Raw genomic sequence first — 25,000 nt, forward strand, 5'->3', positions numbered from 1 at the left:
AAACATATCATATCTATATGTTTTTGGAATCAGGAACCGACAAGGAATAAGATGAAAGTGTTTTTAAATTGATTTGGAAAATTTAATTTTGATAATAATTTTTATATTTTTAATTTTCAGAGCTTGTTTTTAATTCAAATATAACATATTTATATGTTTTTGGAATCAGCAAATAATGGAGAATAAGATAAACGTAAATTTGGATCGTTTTATAATTTTTTATTTTTTTTTACAATTTTCAGATTTTTAATGACCAAAGTCATTAATTAATTTTTAAGCCATCACGCTGAAATGCAATACCGAAGTCCGGGCTTCGTCGAAGACTACTTGACCAAAATTTCAACCAATTTGGTTGAAAAATGAGAGCGTGACAGTGCCGCCTCAACTTTCACGAAAAGCCGGATATGACGTCATCAAAGACATTTATCGAAAAAAGGAGAAAAACGTTCGGGGATATCAATCCCAGGAACTCTCATGTAAAATTTCATAAAGATCGGCCCAGTAGTTTGGTCTGAATCGCTCTACACGCACGCACGCACGCACGCACACACACACGCACACACATACACCACGACCCTCGTTTCGATTCCCCCTCGATGTTAAAATATTTAGTCAAAACTTGACTAGATATAAAAAGAGTATGTTACGTGAAGTGGACAATATGTGAACGCGGTATCATGTAGTGTGTGTGTGTGTGTGTGTGTGTGTGTGTGTGTGTGTGTGTGTGTGTGTGTGTGTGTGTGTGTCTGTCTGTCTGTCTGTGTGTGTGTTAGTGTGTGTGTGTTTTTTTGTTTGTGTGTGTGTGTGTGTGTGTGTGTGTGTGTGTGTGTGTGTGTGTGTGTGTGTGTCAGTGTTTGCGTGTGGGTGTAAGTGAGTGTGTGTATGCAGTTCTGTTAGCACTCTGTTTGGTTGTTGTGTTTGAATGTACTATGTTTTAAATAAACTCAAACCAACATAATTATATTCCTGTGTAATGCACGTGGTTGAAATAAAATCGTATGTCTTATGTCTTATGTTTTATTTCTTCCGTGAAAAATAAAGTAGCTCATCTCACCTGGTTCTGTTTCGCACACATAATATTTGGAATCTTGGTAGGATGTCGTATCACCGAGCCCGACAACACCCTCGTTTTTTCGCAGACGAGCTACGAAGGCGCTTGCACGCGTTTGGAAGAGCCACATTGATGGATCGATCGGGTTACCATTTCCCCATTGAAAGTCCTCGTCTGAAACAGATGATTGTATGATTGTACTGACATCGACAACATTTACTGTGAAGCCATTTTGCATTGGACTATAAACAATAACCTGATTTCCCATGGTATTCATTCATTGCTAGTAAATATCGCGATATTTTTCATTTATCTGATTTTCTGCATGTGTATCGACGCTAGTACTGCTTAGTCCCACGACAAACTTCACAAAGCGATTTACAATGTACATGTGTCCCCAGTTCTCCCGATTCGCATAACATAACAAGAATAAGAACAAGAATAAGAACAAGAATGTAATCCGCCGCATAGCATACAAGCCATGATTAGTATTTGTTCTAGTGTGGCAACAATTATACATCCATACACTCCTTGGATCTACGATACAATCATATATTAGAAATGATAAAAAATGATAAAAATTAAATAGAAATTAAACTCGGCCGAGAAAAACTTTTTACCACTCGCCTAATTACCAGGCGGAGCAAGCACTTTAATCACACACATAGTTTCACACACTGATGTTCCGCTTTTGGCACGGAGCACTTTTAAGCCAAAGAAATATACAACTAAGTCAAACACAAACATTGAGGATGTACACAGACGCAGCAAACAGTGATGTGTTAACTTAGGACAAGTTAATAAAAACAAACACATCATAACTAACGTAAGAACTTAAACATGGAAACAACCTATGTCATCAATATTGCGATGGAGAAACGTCGCCAATGGCCTTATGCTCCGCTGGGGGCAAAGGGCCTAATAAGTAAGTAAGATGTCATCTTCTTCTTCTTCCTCTGCGTTCGTGGGCTGAAACTCCCACGTACACTCGTGTTTTTGCACGAGTGGAATTTTACGTGTATGACAGTTTTTACCCCGCCATTTAGGCAGCCATACGCCGATTTCGGAGGAAGCATGCTGGGTATTTTTGTGTTTCTATAACCCACCGAACTCTGACATGGATTACAGGATCTTTTCCGTGCGCACTTGGTCTTGTGCTTGCGTGTACACACGAAGGGGGATAAGCCACTAGCAGGTCTGCACATAAGTTGACCCGGAAAAATCTCCACGCTTAACCCACCAGGCGGCCGCGGTCGGGATTCGAACCCTCGACCTTCCGATTAAGAGGCCGACGTCTTACCACCCCGCCACAGCGCCCGTCCTAAGATGTCATCAATATGCTTCGTTCAAAAAAGTACACCTATCAATATTGAGACAAACAACTGAACATCCCTGCCAAATAATTAAGTAAAAGCATTTGAAAGTAGGTAAAGACAGAAGATATCAAAAGAAAAGGATAACAAGACAACGTTTACACAGGCACCAATATAACTGTCATACAAAAATACCCCTATATCCTCTATACTCACTGATGTTTTCAGGTCTGGCAGCATCGACCCAGTACTCCCTGTCTGAGTGATTGTCCAATATCCAGTCCGTGACCTCCGCAAACATAAGGTCAAGGTTGGCCAGGCGACCATATCCAGGTAGCGCTGCGCATGTCTCTCTGGCTTCTGGGAACGACTTCTTGTCGTCGGAGAAGAAAAACTGTCTGCTGGGCGAACCCAAGGGGACCCAAACACCATTGTCGTCGGGGGAGGTTGATTCAAGATCTATGGTGAGAATATACACACGTTGGTCAGTGTAAACCTCTCAGGTAAACAAGAAATACACACGTTGGTCAGTGTAAACCTCTCAGGTAAACAAGAACACAAAAAGACATCCTCCAAACGTGCAATTCGACAGACAGACTGACAGGTAAAAATAGAACAAATGCAGACAAACAAACATTCACAAACACGCGCGCACGCACGCATGTACGCACGCAAAAACGCAAGCAGGCACACACGCACGCACGCACGCACGCACGCACACGTACCCCCCCCCCCCCCCACACACACACACGCACACACACACACACACACACGCGCGCGCACGCAAACACACACACGATCCATCCCCACTCAATCCATCCCAAAACTCATAACGCAGTCTTGAGCCCCTGCGCAACTAAATAAAGCAGCAAACATGTCTTAACACTACAGTGGAACCTCCCTTTTAAGACCTCCACGGACCTGAGAAAATCAGGTCTTAACAAGTCGCGTAAGGCGAAAATACAACATTTAGTCAAGTAGCTGTCGAACTCACAGAATGAAACTGAACGCAATGCAACGCAGCAAGACCGTATACTCGTAGCATCGTCAATCCACCGCTCATGGCAAAGGCAGTGAAATTGTACCTCTCTTTGTTTTAACTTTCTGAGCGTGTTTTTAATCCAAACATATCATATCTATATGTTTTTGGAATCAGGAACCGACAAGGAATAAGATGAAAGTGTTTTTAAATTGATTTCGACAATTTAATTTTGATAATAATTTTTATATTTTTAATTTTCAGAGCTTGTTTTTAATCTAAATATAACATATTTATATGTTTTTGGAATCAGAAAATGATGGAGAATAAGATGAACGTAAATTTGAATCGTTTTAAAAAACAAATAATTTGTTTTACAATTTTCAGATTTTTAATGACCAAAGTCATTAATTAATTTTTAAGCCACCAAGCTGAAATGCAATACCGAAGTCCGGCCTTCGTCGAAGATTACTTGACCAAAATTTCAACCAATTTGGTTGAAAAATGAGGGCGTGACAGTGCCGCCTCAACTTTCACGAAAAGCCGGATATAACGTCATCAAAGACATTTATCAAAAAAAGGAAAAAAAGGTTCGGGGATATCAATCCCAGGAACTCTCATGGAAAATTTCATAAAGATCGGTCCAGTAGTTTGGTCTGAATCGCTCTACACACACGCACGCACGCACGCACACACACAGTATACACCACGACCCTCGTTTCGATTCCCCCTCTATGTTAAAACATTTAGTCAAAACTTGACTAAATGTAAAAACGAAGGAGTCTTAAAAAGGGGGTAATTTAACAAAGGTTCTGCACAGAAAGTCTGAGAAAACAAGGACTTAAAAATGTGGAAGTCTTAAATTTGGGGGGGGGTCTTAAAAGGGGGGTTCTACTGTACCGGGTCTTCCTTCGCAGATGAAGTGTGAGGACAAGACGCCGGCACTCGGCATAAGCTTCGTCCCATTGCCGTCCCTGTAGATGACCACGCTCTGAGAGGAGTCTTGGGAGTTGGAGGACAACACATAGCTTCTGGTGATATTGTTTTCCTCGCTCCAGGTAACGGTGAAGGTGGAGTCTGAAATAAAATAAAATACCAACTCCAAAGTGAAAGGATTGGTTTCCAGGCAACACGATTCTGCAATAAGCTCTTTAAGGGTTAGTTTTAGTTGGAGGAAACATGGAGCGCTGGTTTATGTGTGTTGGGGGTTGGGGGAAGGTGTGTATGTGTGTGTGTGTGTGTGTGTGTGTGTGTGTGTGTGTGCGTGTGTGTGTGTGTATGTGTGTGTGTGTGTGTATGTGTGTGTGTGTTTGTGTGTTTGTGTGTCTGTATGTGTGTGTGTGTGTTCGTGTGTCTGTGTGTGTGTGTATGTGTGTGTGTGTGTGTGTGTGTGTGTAGGCATGTGTGTTTATGCGATGTGTGTATGTGCGTTTATTGCGTTTTTACGGGTCACATGACGAAACTGTAACTAACCATTGGTCCAACATGCACCCTATATCAATTGATATATCGCAGGAAGTCGTCATATCCAAGTGATATCTCGCAGGAAGTGACTAATCACTTATGGGCGTCATCTTTAGACGGTCACTTCAAAAATAGTGGAGCGAGATATTTCCCATAAACATTCTTTGATGAAGAATTGAGTACACAACAAGCAAAAAGGCAAATCGTCAAAAATGAGAAAAACATGCCCAATCTTTTGTACGCAGTCATGTGTCCTAGAAATTGAATCTGAAGTCTTACCGACGTGGGTTGCATTGAATGGCAATAGACCTTTTTCACTTAAATTTTGGCGCATGCGCTGTGAAGTTTATTGTCAGATCTACCGGAACTAGGGGGCAAAAGGAAAAATCGACAACGAGGCTTGGTGCAAAGTAAAGTGCGGAGACGACGAGACAAACTGTTGTGTTTACAACTGCAAGTGCAACAGTGGAATGAAGAAAGAGAAATACGGTGGACAGAATTTGTCATTGTATGGCTTTCCGATGGGTGCAAGCTGAGTGCGAAGGCGCAACAGCGAAGGACGCGATGGGTGCAAGCAATCCGACGACAGGGGTTTGTCGTACCATTGAAAAGTCTGCTCGCGTCACTTCGTGTCTGGCAATGGCACGGCTTTCAACGATGCCAACTCCTTTGACTTCGTACCCACCCTTAATCTTGGATTTGAGAGAACATCAAGAACAAGTGACTCTAGCAGAAGGACAAGGTACTGGTCGGAGACGTGACTTTGTCCGCTGAAGACCGACGACAAGTGGCAAGCGGTTTTGCTTCCACCCCCAGTGTCAACGCTGAAAATATCATCGGATCTGGAAGAGACTCAGAGCCAAGTAAGCTTTGTTTTTTTTTTAAATTAATTTATGATCTGCTGACTTCAAATTGTCTTCCTACATCAGTGTATAAGACATTTAAAATGAATCGGCAGCCCAAAATGGATGCATAGGAAGGGTCACGAAACAAATGCAAGATTTTAGAAAACAAACAAACAAGATCTAGACATATGTCGACAAGCCGCGTGCATGCAATCAACCAGAGATCTGTTGCTACAGTATCTCTGAATCAACCGACTCTTGAATCGAGAAGATTAAGGAGGTTACTTGATACAGATAGTGATGCAGTTTTCAAGACATCGATAAAGCTCATGCTGAATCATTTTTTTTATTCCCAGAAATGTACCATTGAATTGATGCAACAACAAAAATAGCACTAGATTTCTACAATTTTGATTTTGCATAGAACACTCCAAAATAATTTCCGGGGAGCATCTCCCGCACCCCTAAGTTTTTTTTCAATTTCAGGAGTTATTTCCCTCATGTATTTTCATGCTTAAATGCTGTGAGTGTGATGCATGTGTAATCTGATAACAAGATCATTGATGCTAATTCTATTGCTAATGTATACATTTGATTTTGTATTTACAGAAGCAGCCATTCCTTTGCCCTCCGCATCTAGTGAGAGCTTAGGACCAGGGCCAGATCATGCCTTTGCAAAGAGGGACACGACTACATGTGAGGGTATTGTTATTGGAACACAGACTACCTCAAGTTGGCAGAGCTGCAGATGACAATTACATAACAGGCCTCTGTGATTAATCGTCTGACTGAAGATGTTTCTGGCTTGAAGAAAGACAACATGAAGGTGAAGGAGAACATACGCTCTTTTTCTGTTGATTCTCTACTGAAAAATGACACTGCAGTATGGTTTTACACGTATGATGATATGGTGATCTTTCGGTATGCATGTACCTACTTCGTAAAAAAGGCAGGTCTACATTACTGGGTTGATGAGCTGCCAAAGGCCACATCACTCCAAAGAGCAAGAAGCTTATTTTGTCATGTAATGGTTTATATAATTTACTCTGGTACTGTATAGAATAAAGGGCCCATTATCAATCAAATCTCTGGTCTGGTCTGAATTTGTTTCATAAATGATTGTATGTGAGCTTACGAACATAACGATTCCCACTTTAAATAAATGCGATCAAGATAATTAGGTAGACAACATGTCAAGAGACGTTTATTCCTTATTTCTTGTTATAATTGAAGGATATTATTATGCAATATACTGCTTTGTTTTTTAAAATGGCTTCAAATTGTCTCCCTTGTACCGACACTTTAGTACACAATTTGTGCATTCACTTGAGTTATTTCTTAAAGAAAATTACCCCCCAAAATTATTCAAAACAGTCTTTGACATATCTACAGTTTAATTAAAAGAAAAACTGTATTTTATTTTAAGTGATAAATAAATATAGACAAATCTTGGGACTGTGCACAAACTGATCGGCTTGAACTCAAAAGTCGCAGCCAAGAATCTTCTGCAACTTTTGAGTTCAAGTCTGTCAGCTTGTGCACGGTCCCACAATCAGTTCAAAAAGAATTTTCCTTGATATAGCCTTGAAAAAAAAAGTAAGTAACAAATTTTGTACAAACAAATTTGTTCAAGGGAGACAATTGGAATCATCTTTTTTTAAATCGGTGAATTGCATTATAATTTCCTCAAAAAAATAACAAATAACTGTGAAATAAATTGAAAAAAAAGTGCTAACATTATTACCTTGATCAGATCGATGTGTATGACAAGGAATTTCTATGTTTGCTGATTTGGTTGTCCGGTAATGACTTTCATGCACAGGGCTTCTAAATTCACTCGCTCAAACGCTCATGTCTGCACCAACATTCACACACGTCCATATTCATAAGGGATGGTGACAACACGCTCTTGAACAACAAACAAACCGAATGAACATTTCAAACATTTCGCTATTGAAGGAAATCATCAGTACATGGATATCAAATCATAAAACATCTCACAAAATACCTCCTTGCCATTCCGAAGTTGAAGAAGAACACAGTCCGGCATTACACACACTACACTTTCATCACTGAGAATCGCTGTTCACAACACATGTCCTCGGCTCTGATACGTTCTCCGAATAATACACACAAGTCCTGGATGATGGTATAGTCCGTACGAAGCCAAAACACTTCTTACTATCCTCTGACACAAGTTCTTATCAGCTTCCACAATCTTCTGTCTTAACTGCAGGTATTTAAAAAATTAAACCTGAACTCACACACAGAGGTGACAGCACTACGTACCCTCCCTCGCTGTAAACAAAGTACTGATTTTACCTGTCCATAATGAAACTACATACATTTTTCACTTGACAGAACAGTTAACTGTTGCTACCAACTTAATTAACTGGTATTGGAAAAAAATATCACACCTTGAAAACCCTAGTTCAGTATATCATAACTACATGTATATGCAGCCTTCAAACGGTTGGTACCGGTTGTTGAAGATCTCTTAGTCGCGCTTCCTGGCATCCGGACTTCTTGGGTCAAAATTGAGGCCTTGAAGAGTCGTCCGGGGAAACTTGTCTTGTCTTGAAGCATACCTGAAAATGAAATTATTTTTTTTACTTGACACTAAAGCAAATCTTATGCTGGGTACAAATGCTAAAACAAGTTGCGCCAGTCTGTCAAACATGTATAACGATACTGAACGCAGTACATTTCACAAGGACAATGCTTAGCTGAAAACCAGCATCCACGTCGAATAAGGTAAATGGCAACCCAGCATAGCGCAGTAGCAAAACTGTCCCACAGGAAATCACGCTTCCCTGTGTTTAAAAAAAATCTGTTTAACTTTCTAAGCTTGTAGCCCTGAAAGTAAAAAAATTATGCACTAGCCTCTGGCTAGTGATTCTGAAAACGTACCAGCCAGAGAGCAAATTTTACGAACCAAACCAACAATTTGATTCAGCATCTTCACTCGCATTTGGCGAGTAGATGAACACTTCTACTCACCAGTTGCATGCTTCTACTCACTATGGCGAGTAAAATACTTGCCACTTTCAGGGCTGGTTTGTTTTTAACCTAAACATAATGTTGTAGTTTTCCAGAAATTGCTCTACACACAAACATACACCACCGCCCTGGTCTCTTGACTAAATGTAAAATGCATAGTTTTTTGATGATGCACTTTATAAATATCCCTGTTTCTCTTTCCCCAGTCTTGTAGCTGTTGTAGTTAACAAGCTCTATATTTTAACTTTGAGACTTATGTTCTGAAAAAAATAGATCACACTTTGATGTAAACCTCTAGGTAACGCAACCCTAATTTCCTTAATATTAATTATTATACACACTTACTTAACAATTTGTATGTCATCGAGAGCAGCTGGTGCAGTTTTCTTGGCAGCATGCCCCTTCCACATACATTTGTAGTGTGTACAAGTTTTGTCTGCTGGCACAGTGTCGATTCCTTCAGCCATGTAGTGTGAAGCAGCAAAAAGTGTGGCAGCCACATGGTTGCAAGACTGTCCTTTCTGGGTAAAAACAACAACACACAATCAAATTCCGTTTGTATCATCTTGATTTTCCTTAGCCTGCTAATAACAATTAACTTTATCTTTCCTAGGAATTCCTACAGAGAGCTTGTAAGCGCATGCTGTTGATAGATCTATATAAAATATATACCGTCTCAGAATGGAATTTGATCTTACTGCAGTGATAACCTTCATTGACAAGAGGATTCACAAACACATGTGTACGTACACATTTAAATAAAACTCCGCACTCAGGTACCTGGTATTCTATTGAACATGCCTAGCCAACATGGCATGGTCTCCTGGAGATACTGATTGAAATTACATTAACATGCTGCTCATAACTTTGTCAAAAAAGACAGCTTTTGCATGCAGACATTTTCAGTAGAGAATTATGAATCTCTGTGTGTGTTTGTCACTTTGTGTGCCATGCATTATATGACTGAGTATGAAAACTGATTGTGTAAGATACCAAGTAACGCAGCCATCAAGTTAATCCCACAAAACATACAAGGCCAACAACACTTACCCAGCAATACACTCGCAGTAGGCTCCAAGTGCCTGTCCGGTCAGCGTCCCCCCACAACAGCATACACTTCGTTGCGAGTCTGCTTCAATGACGTCAGCACACTCGCTCTGAGTCTGATCACCACAGTTGCCGCTTACTAGCTGTTGTGCCATGCAGAAAGACATTTTATGCACACAGTATGTCTATCGTTTACACCAAGGTTTTGCATTCTTTGCGCTGGATGCGTCGTATAACTTGTCGAACGTCGACGCAGTAGTATCAGTAAGAAAGTTGATCCAGAGATCTGTAGATCTGTGGTCGATCACCTCTGCTTCGCTTATGTAGGGGAAGTTCGCCAAGTCTTTCGTCCATATACCACCAACAGTAGTTTCAAACCATACCTTCGTGCATGTCCTTGACTTTTAGTTCATGATTTTGAACAAGATAATCCGTTTTCTTGCAGAATTTCTCAAAGTAATCCTCTGGCAATAGTACTTCGAGCACCGACAGTGAAAGAGGTATTTCAGGCTGCCCCTTATTTCCGGTTATCAGAGAGAGGCTGCCGTGCCCTAAAATCTGATTGGTCGAAACGCTGGGGGCAAAGGTTATACGAAAAAGGTCTATTTAGCAGAAAAACAACAAGAGACGCAGCAGACACTTGTGAGAACTGGATAACTTTGACTACAATTTGAAAGAGATTTCACCCCCTAGCAAGATAGAAGCAAAAGTGTCTGCAGGCACAATGGTTCACACCGCACCAGCCCTGAGATTAAAACGTAACTGACTTGACGACTCGATGAAGAAAACAGAGGGAATGAAAGGGAGAGAGACTGGAAGAGGTCACAATCACTGTGCATAATTCCTACCTGGATCATTGCGACTCGCGCATTGTTACATAATCGCAAGTCTTTCAGCAGGGACAGTTATGTGAAAGTAAAAGACAATTCTCTCAAACTCTGATCACTTCAATGTCCATCGTTCAGTGAAAACGACCATCCGAGTTGTCGAGAAGAAGTTCTGAAACACGTCACGTTCCAAATCAAAAGACGACATTCTATTCTCTTACGGATGCATGAAACTGTCCAAAACAAAACGCAATAAATTCGTTATCGTTAGATGTGGCTGTGATATCTACATTTATCCTTCACAATGTCTCAAAAGGCGGAAACATATCAGATCTCGGCTTACGCCTCGATCTGATATGATTCCTCCTTTCTCGACATTGTGACGGATAAATATGGATATCACAGCCACATCTAACGATAACAACTAATGTACGTGTTTTGTTTGTTTTTTGTTTGTTTGTTTTTGTTTTAATGATATTCATAGCTCGAATCTTCTTTTTTTATTTTTTTATTTTTGTTTATCTTATTAACCTGATAACCCACACAACATGGCATCTATACCTGCTGTGTCAATGTAATCAGCGTCAAGCCAGAAGGCGTTGTCCGGGTAGTTGTCCAGGATGTGCTGGGAAACATCGTCGTAATGTGTGTCCAAAGTGGCCAGGTACACCTCCCCTGCCTGCAACACGGAAAAGATTCCAGCAAGTTGATGGAGAAAGGGAGTGAGAGGGAAAGAGAGAGAGAGAGAGAGAGAGAGAGAGAGAGAGAGAGAGAGAGAGAGAGAGAGATGGATGGGTTGGTTGGTTGGTTGGTTGGTTGGTTATATGTAGTATCGTCACTTCAACTGATATTGATATTCGAGATGAATGCAAGTTTCTTTCTCTTGTCTGAGAGAGAGAGAGAGAGAGAGAGAGAGAGAGAGAGAGAGAGAGAGAGAGAGAGAGAGAGAGAGAGAGAGAGTGAGGGAGAGAGAGAAACTGAAACTGAAACTGAAACTGAACTTTATTATATATGTTGTTTTAAGGTGGGGGACAAAAAATGATATACCCCATGGGACGTGTGACCAGCTACGTATTCAGTGGGCCGTCAAATCAAGGGAAACAAATGATCGTACCTGTTGTTTGCACGCATCCTTTGCATCAGACAACGACATCGTTTCAAGGGAGAAGCCAAACATTCGACTCAGCCTGCCTAGACTGACCCAAGTCAACTTGGGAGGGGTGGGAAGGTAGCCCGAAGGCGGTTTCACTGCAACAAATTCACCTCAAGTGTGTGAGGAAAACGTGATTCATAGCCCGGAGGTGGTTCATCTGCAACAAAGTCACCTTAAGTGTGTGAGGAAAACGTGATTCATAGCTCGAAGGTGGTTTAACTGCAACAAAGTCACTTCAAGTGTGTGAGGAAAACGAGATTCATAGCTCGAAGGTGGATTAGCTGCAACAAAGTCACCTCAAGTGTGTGAGGAAAACGTGATTCATAGCTCGAAGGTGGTTTAGCTGCAACAAATTCACCTCAAGTGTGTGAGGAAAACGCGATTCATAGCTCGAAGGTGGTTTAGCTGCAACAAAGTCACCTCAAGTGTGTGAGGAAAACGCGATTCATAGCTCGAAGGTGGTTTAGCTGCAACAAATTCACCTCAAGTGTGTGAGGAAAACGCGATTCATAGCTCGAAGGTGGTTTAGCTGCAACAAAGTCACCTCAAGTGTGTGAGAAAAACGTGATTCATAGCCCGAGGGCGCTTTCACTGCAACAAAGTCACCTCAAGTGTGTGAGGAAAACGTGATTCATAGCCCGAAGGCGGTTTCACTGCAACAAATTCACCTCAAGTGTGTGAGGAAAACGAGATTCATAGCTCGAAGGTGGATTAGCTGCAACAAATTCACCTCAACTATGTGAGGAAAACGTGATTCATAGCTCGAAGGTGATTTAGCTGCAACAAATTCACCTCAAGTGTGTGAGGAAAACGTGATTCATAGCCCGAAGGCAGTTTCACTGCAACAAATTCACCTCAAATGTGTGGGGAAAACGTGATTCATAGCTCGAAGGCGGTTTCAATTGTGATACAAAATATGAAGGCGGGTTTACCTGAATGTGCGGAAAACCAGTGATTTAATGCTCGAAGGTGGTTTCACTACATATAAGGGAAAACATGATTCCTTGCTCGAAGGCTGTTTCAAACGTGATACAAAATTCGACGGCGGGTTTAACTGAGCGTGAGAAAGCTCGAAGGCGGCTTACTGCATGTTAGGAAAACATGATTCAATGCTCGAAGGCGGTTAAGTGCATGTTCGAAAAACACGAATCAATGCCCGAAGGCGGTTAAGTGCATGTTCAGAAAACATGATTCAATGCTCGAAGGTGGTTTAACTGCATGAAAGAAAAACATGATTCAATGCTCGAAGAGCAGTTTAACTGTATAATAAGAAAAACATGATTCAATGCTCGAAGGCGGTTCCTCTGCATGTTAGGAAAACATGATTTAATGCACGAAGACGGTTAAACTGCATGAAAGAAAAACATGATTCAATGCTCAAAGGCGGTTCCACTGCATGAAAGGAAAACATGACTCAATGCTCGAAGGCGGTTCCACTGCATGAAAGGAAAACGTGATTCAATGCTCGAAGGCGGTTTACTGCATGTTAGGAAAGCATGATTCAATGCTCGAAGGCGGTTTACTGCATGATAACAAAACATGAGTCAATGCTCGAAGGTGGTTCAACTGCATGAAAACACAACATGATTCAACGCTCGAAGGCGTGCACTGCTTCCACTCTCTATCCCAGCCTACAAGAACACAATCACTCAAACATGAACTTATGTTCCGACAAAGTAACAACTGGAGAGAAAAGAGTCAAGAACATTACAGAGAAGAAGAACAAGAACAAGAACAAGAACAAGAAGTTGGATAAGAAGAGGAAGAAGACGAAGAACAAGAACAACAAGAACAACAAGAACAACAACAAGTCGTGTAAGGCGAAAATACAATATTTAGTCAAGTAGCTGTCGAACTCACAGAATGAAACTGAACGCAATGCCATTTTTCAGCAAGACCGTATACTCGTAGCATCGTCAGTCCACCGCTCATGGCAAAGGCAGTGAAATTGACAAGAAGAGCGGGGTAGTAGTTGCGCTAAGAAGGATAGCACGCTTTTCTGTACCTCTCTTTGTTTTAACTTTCTGAGCGTGTTTTTAATTCAAACATATCATATCTATATGTTTTTGGAATCAGGAACCGACAAGGAATAAGATGAAAGTGTTTTTAAATTGATTTGGACAATTTAATTTTGATAATAATTTTTATATATTTAATTTTCAGAGCTTGTTTTTAATCCGAATATAACATATTTATATGTTTTTGGAATCAGCAAATGATGGAGAATAAGATAAACGTAAATTTGGATCGTTTTATAAATTTTTATTTTTTTTTACAATTTTCAGATTTTTAATGACCAAAGTCATTAATTAATTTTTAAGCCACCAAGCTGAAATGCAATACCGAAGTCCGGGCTTTGTCGAAGATTACTTGACCAAAATTTCAACCAATTTGGTTGAAAAATGAGGGCGTGACAGTGCCGCCTCAACTTTCACGAAAAGCCGGATATGACGTCATCAAAGACATTTATCAAAAAAATGAAAAAAACGTTCGGGGATTTCATACCCAGGAACTCTCATGTCAAATTTCATAAAGATCGGTCCAGTAGTTTAGTCTGAATCGCTCTACACACACACACACACACACACACACACAGACACACGCACATACACCACGACCCTCGTTTCGATTCCCCCTCGATGTTAAAATATTTAGTCAAAACTTGACTAAATATAAAAATGAAGGACAGATATTCAGTATCAGTTATTTTTCCACTCACAAGATTGGCATAGTGGCCTGAACAGTTTGTCAGGGCTGATACTCCAGAACTCCCATAAACCTGCAGTATTCCGTATGCGCACTACGGTGTCGCTTCTGTCCGGTTCGCCATTTGTAAAGAGAGAGGAATTTTTCGACAGTGAGCAACCGTTTGCCCACGTGAAGTCATTCTCGTCGTCCATATCGTTCTTGGCTGTGACAGAAAATATGATATACATTTGTCATTCTCTCTCTCTCTCTCTCTCTCTCTCTCTCTCTCTCTCTCTCTCTCTCTCTCTCTCTCTCTCTCTCTCTCTCTCTCTCTCTCTCTCTCTCTCTCTCTCTTTCTTTCTTTCTCTCTCTCTCTCTCTCTCTCTCTCTCTCTCTGTCTCTGTCTCTCTCCCCCCCCCCTCTTTCTCCCCCCCTCTCTCTCTCTCTCTCTTTCTCTCTCAAAGAAGTACGTCTTATTAAAGAAAACAACCCTGTTTGAGTTAGACTACATGAACTTAGGCATTCTCCCTCTGATGAAAAGACTAAGCTATAATAAAGGTACCCTTATAAGCAAACGTATCACAGGATGTGTACCTGAAACTCTACGTGCCAAATTTACCATGAGGAATTCACGCCAATTTATGAGATTAAACACTCCTATTCCTTGGATTGACTTGTTTAAGTCCAGTTTAGTGTATTCAGGTAGCAGTCTCTGTAACTCTCTTCCGACATGCCTGAGGCAAACTACTAGCACAGATAGTATTAAGAGCAGATATTTGTCTTATTTAATGAGGTCAAAATAAATTATATTTGTCTTAAATGGATTCATTTTTTTGTATTTAACATGCCCCTCCCCTCTTTATTGGTATAATGTACACAGACCCTTTTCGGATGAAGGGAATTAAAATCAAACAACCATGTAGATGTGTGATGGTCTTTGCAATGTCTTGCTTGTGTGTTTGATTTTCTTTAAAATGCAATGTATGGCTCAGAGCATAGTGTTGCGTCAATGTAATCTGCTCTATACCACTAAATTCACACCAATGAACTCGCAATTTCCCTCTATGCAATGCATTGTGTGTACATATGTATAATGTGTTCTCACTTTAGTTATCTGTTTAAATGTACACTTTTTATTTTCTATTTGTTATGTCTCTCTCTCTCTCTCTCTCTCTCTCTCTCTCTCTCTCTCTCTCTCTCTCTCTCTCTCTCTCTCTCTCTCTCTCTCTCTCTCTCTCTCTCTCTTAACACCTCAGATTTCGGATTCTGACGTTGTTATTCCAGGTTACAGTACGTTACGCAGAGACCCTCAGCAAAGTAGAGAAACTGGTATACTTTTGTACATAAGTGAATCAATTAGTTATACACGAATAATAAACCTTGAGAACTTCGTGGAATCTGTGTGGATTGAAGTTAAGTTGAGAGGAGCACCTCCACTCCTCATAGGATTTTGTTATAGAAATCCCGCAGAGCGAGCAAACTGGTCAGATAACTTTACACAGATGTTAGATGCAGTTCTGCTCGAGTCAAAGGAAACAATTCTGTTGGGAGACTTTAATGTTGATTTGCTTAAACAAAACAAGCAGTGGGTTGATATGATTAACCTCTATAATCTTAAACAAATAGTCAACACTCCCACTAGAGTCACATCATCCAGCAGTACTCTGATAGATCATATCTATGTTACTGATCACCATAATATTGTCGAATGTTGTGTTCCAGCCAATGGTTGCAGCGATCATTTTCCTGTCTGTTTAACATGGTCAAGAAAGGGTGTCAAAATTCCTAAAGTTGGTCACAAGACAATAAAATACCGCTCTTTTTCTCAATTTAACGAAGACACCTTTCTACATGAACTTTGGAATTCCCCACTATCTGATACTTACAATTTTACGGATCCGGACGAAGCCCTAACACATTGGCTTAGTGCCTTCAATGACATATACGATAAACATGCTCCGTGGAGAATAAAGAGAGTTAGGCACATTGTAAAACCTAAATGGTTTGATAATGATTTACAACATGCCATTGACCATCGCGATTTTTTAAAGTCGGTTGGCAAGGAAGAGGAATACAGAGAACAGAGAAATAAGGTAAATTCACTTAAACGAACAAAAAAGATAAAATATTTTCGTGACCTAGCATCAAGTTCAAAGCAAAACTCAAAGAATATATGGAAGGCAATAAATGAACTTACGAATAAAAAGGCTGCCAGTCATCCGAGTTGTATCAAGGACATATCTCCCGATGCTTTAAACACACATTTTTCCAAAATTGCTGAAAATGTGATTAAAAATGACAAGTCCAAATTGAATGATTTGAAAGTTTTAGAAGAATTTTGCAAATCAAAACAAATTTCATGTCAAGCAAAAATTCCCCTTCTTACAGTACCTGAAGTTTTTCACGCACTTACACACCTCAAGCAAACAGGCACCCGGGGGCTCGATGGGCTTGATGGTAGGATTCTTAAATTGTCAGCCCCCGTAATTTCTGAAACACTTACCTACATTTACAATCTCTGTTTAGACAAAAAATATTTTCCAGTCGCCCTGAAACAGGCTAAAGTCATTCCTCTGTTTAAATCAGGTGACAAAAGAGACCCCTCAAATTATAGGCCAATTTCCATTTTGTCTGTGTTATCAAAACCACTGGAAAAGCATATCAACAAACACATCCTAACACATTTCAACCAAAACAACTTATTCCATCCTAAACAATCAGGATTTAGAGCTAAGCATTCCTGCCACACTGCCTTAATCTCTCTTGTTGATCAGTGGTTGGACAAAATAAACGATAATGAATTCTGTGGTGCCATTTTCGTAGACTTTGCAAAAGCCTTTGACGTAATTGATCACACATTATTGCTTAGAAAATTCGGTTTGTATGGCGTCGGATATGATACTATCAATCTTGTTAGTTCATTCCTCTCTGACAGACAACAGACAGTTCTTACAAACACTAGAGCATCGAGCATGCAAGCTGTAGATTACGGTGTACCACAAGGATCGGTATTAGGACCTCTGCTCTTCTCAATATATGTTAATGACCTCCCCCTTTATATTCAACATTTATGTGAACTTTTTGCAGATGATACCACAATTCACTCCAGTAACAAAAATTTAACTCGCTTATCAGAATCCCTCCAAGGAAGTCCAAACCAGCTGACAGAATGGACAGACCTAAATCACATGTCTCTTAACCCAAAGAAAACCAAATATATGATAATTACAACTAGACAAAAACGACAGAATTGTACCTCAACTGGTCCCGATTTAATGATTGACGGCAATATAGTGGAAAAAGTCGACCATCACAAAGTTCTAGGTGTCCACATCGATAACAACCTGTCTTGGTCAACTCACATTGAACAACTTAGTAAATTAGTGTCAAAGAAAGTGTACCTCTTATCTAGAATTAAACACTTCCTTAATTGTCAAGCCAGGAAGTTATTTTTCACTGCTCATATTCAGTCTCTTATTGATTACGCATCCACTCTATGGGACTCTGCAAGTGATAATTCCCTAAAGCTACTCAGCAGATTACACAAAAGAGCGCTAAAAGTAGTATTACTCAAACAGACTACTCTCACCGACTCAGACTACATCAACATAGGGGTCCTACCTCTGAAGTCAAGAATGAATTACAACAAAGGAATAATGATGCATAAAATTATGACAGAAAATGCACCCGAAACCATTTGCTCAAAGTTCTCTTTGAAGAATTCGCACCACTTTATAAAACTAAACACTCCTCTTCCTAGGATAGACCTATTTAAATCAAGTCTTGTTTATTCAGGAAGCAGCCTCTGGAACGCTCTTCCGGACGCCCTGCGGCAATCCACCAACACAGATTCTTTTAGAACCAAATATTCTTTCCATTTAATGAACTCTATGAACAAATAAACTTGATTGGTATGTTTTCTTTGTATACAGTTGTTCATTATTGGAATTATGGTTTATTGTGACAAAATCACGAAGATTTGGCTCTGTAATACATTGTGTTGCTGAGCTAATGTATTGTTGGGTTACTTTCCGTTTATTTTCATTGCTTTACACCCAATTTTGAACACTACCTTATGATCTACATAATGCGCTTCATGTACATAAACTTATATGTTCTACCATTAATGTTTTTATGTAACCTTTTTTTTCCCTAGTCATAGTTATAGTAAAATAGTTTAGTCCCTCTTTAGGGCGAGGGCCAGATGCAAAAAAGCATATCTATGCTTATTCTTGTCACCCTCGAAAAATAAAGATTTGTCATTGTCATTGTCATTGTCTCTCTCTCGTTATAAACACGACCATTTCTGATCAGAACCTTCCGAAATAGCACAGATGATAAACACTATTGTCATCATTTTCAGGAGTTTTCATTCACAAGCACCTGGGAAATAAATCTCATGTTCCCCAGGCAATAAATCCCCGGTTACCATAGTTGCAGGAAGCAGGTTATACATGGATAATCAAAAGCAAACCCAATAGAAACGCTCGGGGATTCTTCGGCTCTTTTCATTGGTGTTTCCACAGACCTAAACAGACGACACGACACTGCTTTGCAAAGTTCCAAAAACGAACTGGCAAACTGGCAAAAGTAAACAAAAAACAAAACTACTTCATGAAAGGTCATACATTCATCAAAAACAAATGAAACCTAGCGATATGTTTTGTCTTCTTACAGAGTCATGGAGTGCGTGAATCTGTGTTTGACGTTCGGCGGAGAAACACGAACGTCAAGTTCAAGTAAAACGACCCCTGACACACACATTTTGACCCGTGCACAAGACGTTGTATCGATAAACGAAGCACAAATAAGAAACAATAATAAAAGCAAAGAAAATAGCAACAAGATATGCAAACACCTAACAAAGCCGAGCAAGCAGAATGCCAGGTCTAATGAAAAACAAAGAGGTACTGAGTCGGAAACAAGATCGCGATTCTTTCCTTCGCTGCATGACGCAAATCTTCTGTGACCTTTGACCAAACGCAGCTTACACATTCGATCACTCAGCTTAATATTTAGAACTGAAAGCCGAGGGGGTGGAATACCGAGATGAACCTACAGAACTGTGCATCCTCAAACCTGATATATTCATCCCAACATTTAATGAACTCAAAAACACGGACAGTTGCTTTCACACGCCAGCTTTAATTGCCAGTGGTTATCAAACCGGGACTCGTGTGGTTATCAGCACGGAACCCGTGTTTCAAAGCATGGCTCCCGGTGTTGATTGTGCACTTAATATTATTTTCTCACTACCAAAATGATGACAAAAACGATGTTTGGTGGTTTGTTGACAGACCAGCTTTTTTTGTCGGTCCTCGGGGGGCATATCGACTTTTATTTCATATTTATTGACCGCGGCCTTCGGCCTTGGTCAATAAATATGAAACAATAGACGATATGCTCCCCCTAGGACCGACAAAAAAGCTGGTCTGTCAACAACCCATCAAACATCTTATAGTGTTTACAGTGTGGGGTACTTTAGCTACTAGAATCATGTACTGTTTCATTTTGTTAGCTACACACAAAATGTTCAAAAGGGGAACACTCCAGTTTATAGTTAGTTTGGACTACGACCAGTATCCTAACTCACGCGCTTCTCGCTCAACGTCCAACCAGAACTGGGGCGAGGGGTGATACTTGATCAAATAGTCAGTGACGCCATCCATATTGACGTCATCATCGAATATGGCGAGCCGCGCCTCGGGCAGAGACTCACAGATGCACTGGGCATCTTCCAAGTTAGCGCCGTCGCTGTAGAGAAAGTAGTACAAGTTGTCGTCCAAAAACCAAGTAAACTTGGCTTCGTCCACTTTGCACTGGGATGTGTCGCATAAGACAAGGCCTGGTGAGAGAACAAAATAAAATAAACAAGTCGCGTGAAGCGATATAAAAACATTTAGTCAAGATCAACACCACAAACCAATCATCGCCGAGACTAGTCTCGGCTAACCATACCGAAGACCGAGACGGGTCACGCTCGCCGCAGCAAAGCAGGCGTCCGTAGTACTTACTGATCCTACTTTCTTCAATTCTGAGCACATGTTCAGAGTAAACATGACATATCTATATATTGTTAGAGTAAACATGACATATCTATATATTGTTAGAGTAAACATGACATATCTATATATTGTTAGAGTAAACATGACATATCTATATATTGTTAGAGTAAACATGACATATCTATATATTGTTAGAGTAAACATGACATATCTATATATTGTTAGAGTAAACATGACATATCTATATATTGTTAGAGTAAACATGACATATCTATATATTGTTAGAGTAAACATGACATTACCCAATATTGACGGACTGTATGATGATATCTTCTGCTATGGTCTGTTGAGACAGTGATATCAAAATCGAGACCGGAGGTCGAGATTTTGATATCACTGTCGAAACAGACCAATGGCAGAAGATATCATCACACAGTCAGTCAATGTTAGATATATTGCTAATTCTCTGGACATTTTGTATTTACTGTAAAGAAATTACAAAAGTATTTGTCTCAGTTTTGGCTGTTCCATATCCCTCCCTCTGATTATTATTTCTTTTTGTTCACTCTTTTCTTGTACTTTTCAGTATTTTAAAATGTCTTTCCTTTCAAAAAGTCTTCAGTCACTTGCTCAACTAAATTCTGGGATAATTACATTTTCATATATATATTTGTTTGTTTTTAAATTTAGGTGTTTTTGTTTTTGAAGTGGGGAAGCAATAAAGAGGTCGTCGATATCAAAACTGATATCGACGGAAATGTCGTCGATATCACTTTTGCACTGAGGTCAGTTTTGCCCAATTGACCAATGGAAATCCATGTAACATATGAAATAGCAATATATCTATATATTGTTAGAGTAAACATGACATATCTATATATTTTTGAATTCAGGAGAAGATGAGGAATACAATGCAATCAATTTTAAATCTGTTTGCGAAAAATCGATTGTAATGACAAATTTATTGAGCAAACTCATTAATCAACTTTTAAGCCTCCACGATGAAATGCAATACCAATTTCCGGGCTTTGTCGAAAATTACTTGAACAAAATTTCAATCAATTTGGTTAAAAAACGAGAGCGTGACAGTGCTGCCTCAACTTTCACAAAAAGCCGGATATGACGTCATCAAAGACATTTATCCAAAAAAGACAAACATGGCTGAAGATAATATACCCAGGAACTCTCATGTAAAATTTCATGAAAATCGGTCTAGTAGTTGTGTCTGAATCGCTCTATACACACGCACGCACGCACGCACACACATACGGTACACCACAACCCTCGTCTCGTTTCTTTCTTTCTTTCTTTATTTGGTGTTTAACGTCGTTTTCAACCACGAAGGTTATATCGCGACGGGGAAAGGGGGGAGATGGGATAGAGCCACTTGTCAATTGTTTCTTGTTCACAAAAGCACTAATCAAAAATTTGCTCCAGGGGCTTGCAACGTACTGGGAGAATGCAAGTTTCCAGTACAAAGGACTTAAAATTTCTTACATACTGCTTGACTAAAATCTTTACAAAAATTGACTATATTCTATACAAGAAACACTTAACAAGGGTAAAAAGAGAAACAGAATCCGTTAGTCGCCTCTTACGACATGCTGGGGAGCATCGGGTAAATTCTTCCCCCTAACCCGCGGGGGGTACCCTCGTCTCGATTCCCCGTCGATGTTAAAACATTTAGTCACAACTTGACTAAATGTAAAAATAAGATCACGGTTTCTTTTTGCAGTGGTACGTAAGCTATCACAAGAGCGTGCAAGGATGGCATTGCTCGGAATTGTCCGGTACTTTGTACATGGAAATACCGGAGAGGAAGAGGTCAACCGGTCAACGATACCGGTTTGTGTGTCTATCAGCATTCCCTTGTATTGCATGGCTTGTAGGTAACATAATGCATGGACATTCAGGAATGCCTTTAACCGCAAATTTCCATTTACTTGATGATGATGTTGATGATGATGTTGATGATGATGTTGATGTTGATGTTGATGTTGATGCTGATGCTGATGCTGATGTTGATGTTGATGCTGATGATGATGATGCATGATGATGATGTTGATGATGATGCTGATGATGATGCATGATGATGATTTTTGTTGTTGTTTGTTTGCTTAACGCCCAGCCGACCACGAAGGGCCATATCAGAGCGGTGCTGCTTTGACATATAACGTGCGCCACACACAAGACAGAAGTCGCAGCACAGGCTTCATGTCTCACCCAGTCACATTATTCTGACACCGGACCAACCAGTCCTAGCACTAACCCCATAATGCCAGACGCCTGGCGGAGCAGCCACTAGATTACTAATTTTAAAGTCTTAGGTATGACCCGGCCGGGGTTCGAACCCACGACCTCCCGATCACGGGGCGGACGCCTTACCACTAGGCCAACCGTGCCGGTTTCATGATGATGATGATGATGATGATGATGATGATGATGATGATGATGATGATGATGATGATGATGATGATGATGATGATGATGATGATGATGATGATGATGATGATGATGATGACACAGACAGATACACAGACTAACACACTAACATTTATTCGTATATCCATATCCAGCGATCAGATGTTATTATGTATCTATTGCTTAATGTGATTATTTGTCTAGATATGTACAGGATTTATTTTTGTACCTACTTACTGATTGATTAGTTTACTTTTTGATTGTTTTTATGCATTTATATTTTGTTTGTTTGTTTGTTTGTTTGTTTGTTTGTTCGTTTATTTGGTTGAATGTACGTCTATAAATTCGTTTGTTTAGTGTTCATTTTCTTCTTCTTTTTAATTGTTCTTTATTCATTTAATAATGTTTGGCTCACGTAAGTGTAGCCTATGCGATGCTAACTTTTGTCTGTCTGTGCGTGCGTGCGTGCGTGGGTATGTATGTATGTCTGTGGTAGAAACTTTAACATTTGACTGAACACCGAAATACTAATTTTACCTGGTTATTATTCAAGCAACAGCTTAAAAGTATTGAAGCAATGATCAACATTTCGTCGGCACGTATGTAGTTAAAGTGTGTATCCAAAGAAAACGGGTGGTGGGGGGGTGGGGTAAAAACAGCTGACTGGTTTGTGTCGTGTGTGGTATGTAGACCAGGTCAGGGGTCAAGGTTAGGTCAGATCGCGTGAAGGATTGTGGTATAGATACAGTTATCACCGAGCTGCAGTTCGCCGATTCGGAGAAGACGATTTCCCATTGTTCGGTTTCGTAGTTCCAGAAAAATAGATAAAGAAGATGCCAAAAGAGATTTCCTACAGGTTAATCTGCACAGCGTGTTTCCAGTGTCTGCGCGAGGAAGCGCTGTCGAAAGCGCAGTGTCGATCTGGCCATCTGGCAGTCGTGTCCCCGTAAGTAGGCTACAGACAGACACTAGATCTCTTGCACCGTGTCACCTATGCTTACTGTGTGTGTGTATGTGTGACGGAGTGATTGAGTTTGTGTTACTGTTTGTCGATTTCTTACGTGAGCCTTGAAGGCTTCGCCTCTTGTTTTGAAATTGTTCAATTTGTTTATAAGGTTGTTTTGCTTAGTTTATGCATTAATCATTGTATTATTCAATCAACTAAGTACTAAATCAATGTGTGTATCTATTTATAAATTCTCTTTTCATGTTTATTCATTTTTAACATTAAGTCAAGTTTTGACAACATATTTTCAAATAGACCAGGAATAGAGACAAGGGTTGTGGCGTATGTGTGTTTGTGTGTACATGTATGTGTGTATGAAGAAGGATTCCTGGAAAACTACTAAACAGCTACCCGTAAAACGTTATACGCAAATTATTTCAGAATATATCTCCACCCGGGTTGGTTTTTTTGTGATCTTGTATGCCAAGCGTAATTGATGACGTCATAACTATTCTGCCTTTTAGAACAGGCAGCACAGTCACGCCCTCATTTTTCAAACAAATTAATTGGAATTTTGGTCAAGCAATTTGTGACTACGTCCGGACTAAGGGATTGCGTTCCAGCTTGGAAGCTTAAATATGAGTTGATAAGTTTGTTCATTAAAATTCTTCAAAATCTTTTTAAAAAAAAAGAAGGAAATTTCAATCAGATATTCAAAAATGATTGCATTATATTCCTCATCATTTACTGAATCCAAAAATATATAGATATGTCATGTTTACTTTAAAAATGTCCTTAAAATTAAATACAATTGGTTTATGCAAATTAAAGGTACTGTGTGTTCGCATGCGTGTATGTATATACATCAACTCCTTAAAAACTACCCGACATATGTTAATATATTTTTTTATGTGAATTCTGCCCAGACGAGTGTTCTCGATAAGGGATTGAAAATAATCTTCTTTTTTTTTCTTTTTCTTTTTTTTGCCAAGCACATCATTGTGGGGCTTTTAATGAATAACATGCATCCGTCCACTCACAATATATTTTCTTTCATCCTTCAACATTTACCACTCAAAAAGTCTTTAGTATTAAAATTCATGAAACAAATGAAAGGCATCTACGGATGTATAGATACATAATTGACCACACTCATTTGGAATACATTCTGACAATTCATTATAAAGACATCTTTCTGTACTGATAGAGAGACACAGAGAGAGAGAGGGGAGAGAAAGAAAGAGAGAGAGAGTGAGAGAGA

At 39.8% G+C, this 25,000-nt stretch overlaps 1 protein-coding gene and 2 long non-coding RNA genes across 3 annotated transcripts in view; 1 reads left to right on the forward strand and 2 right to left on the reverse strand.

The window, feature by feature from the left end:
* LOC138972054 (uncharacterized) overlaps positions 1 to 11,222 on the reverse strand; it is a 22,174-nt gene extending 10,952 nt beyond the window's left edge. Inside the window, exons 1-4 of the mRNA XM_070344894.1 lie at positions 11,088 to 11,222; positions 4,244 to 4,420; positions 2,581 to 2,823; positions 1,055 to 1,225 (exon numbers count right to left, since the gene is read on the reverse strand). Of these exons, the coding sequence (XP_070200995.1) occupies positions 1,055 to 1,225; positions 2,581 to 2,823; positions 4,244 to 4,295 (466 nt within the window). The 5' untranslated portion in view covers positions 4,296 to 4,420; positions 11,088 to 11,222. The remainder of the gene's footprint in view (positions 1 to 1,054; positions 1,226 to 2,580; positions 2,824 to 4,243; positions 4,421 to 11,087) is intronic.
* LOC138970612 (uncharacterized) lies at positions 5,114 to 6,737 on the forward strand. The gene is made up of 2 exons (XR_011457022.1): positions 5,114 to 5,670; positions 6,262 to 6,737. It is a non-coding gene; the product is annotated as an uncharacterized lncRNA (long non-coding RNA).
* On the reverse strand, positions 6,894 to 10,304 carry LOC138970611 (uncharacterized). The gene is made up of 3 exons (XR_011457021.1): positions 9,703 to 10,304; positions 8,998 to 9,173; positions 6,894 to 8,240 (listed from the first exon to the last, which is right to left on the reverse strand). It is a non-coding gene; the product is annotated as an uncharacterized lncRNA (long non-coding RNA).
* Positions 11,223 to 25,000: the final 13,778 nt, after the last annotated feature.

This window comes from Littorina saxatilis, linkage group LG7, assembly GCF_037325665.1.
Source record: "Littorina saxatilis isolate snail1 linkage group LG7, US_GU_Lsax_2.0, whole genome shotgun sequence".
NCBI classification, from domain to species: domain Eukaryota; kingdom Metazoa; phylum Mollusca; class Gastropoda; order Littorinimorpha; family Littorinidae; genus Littorina; species Littorina saxatilis.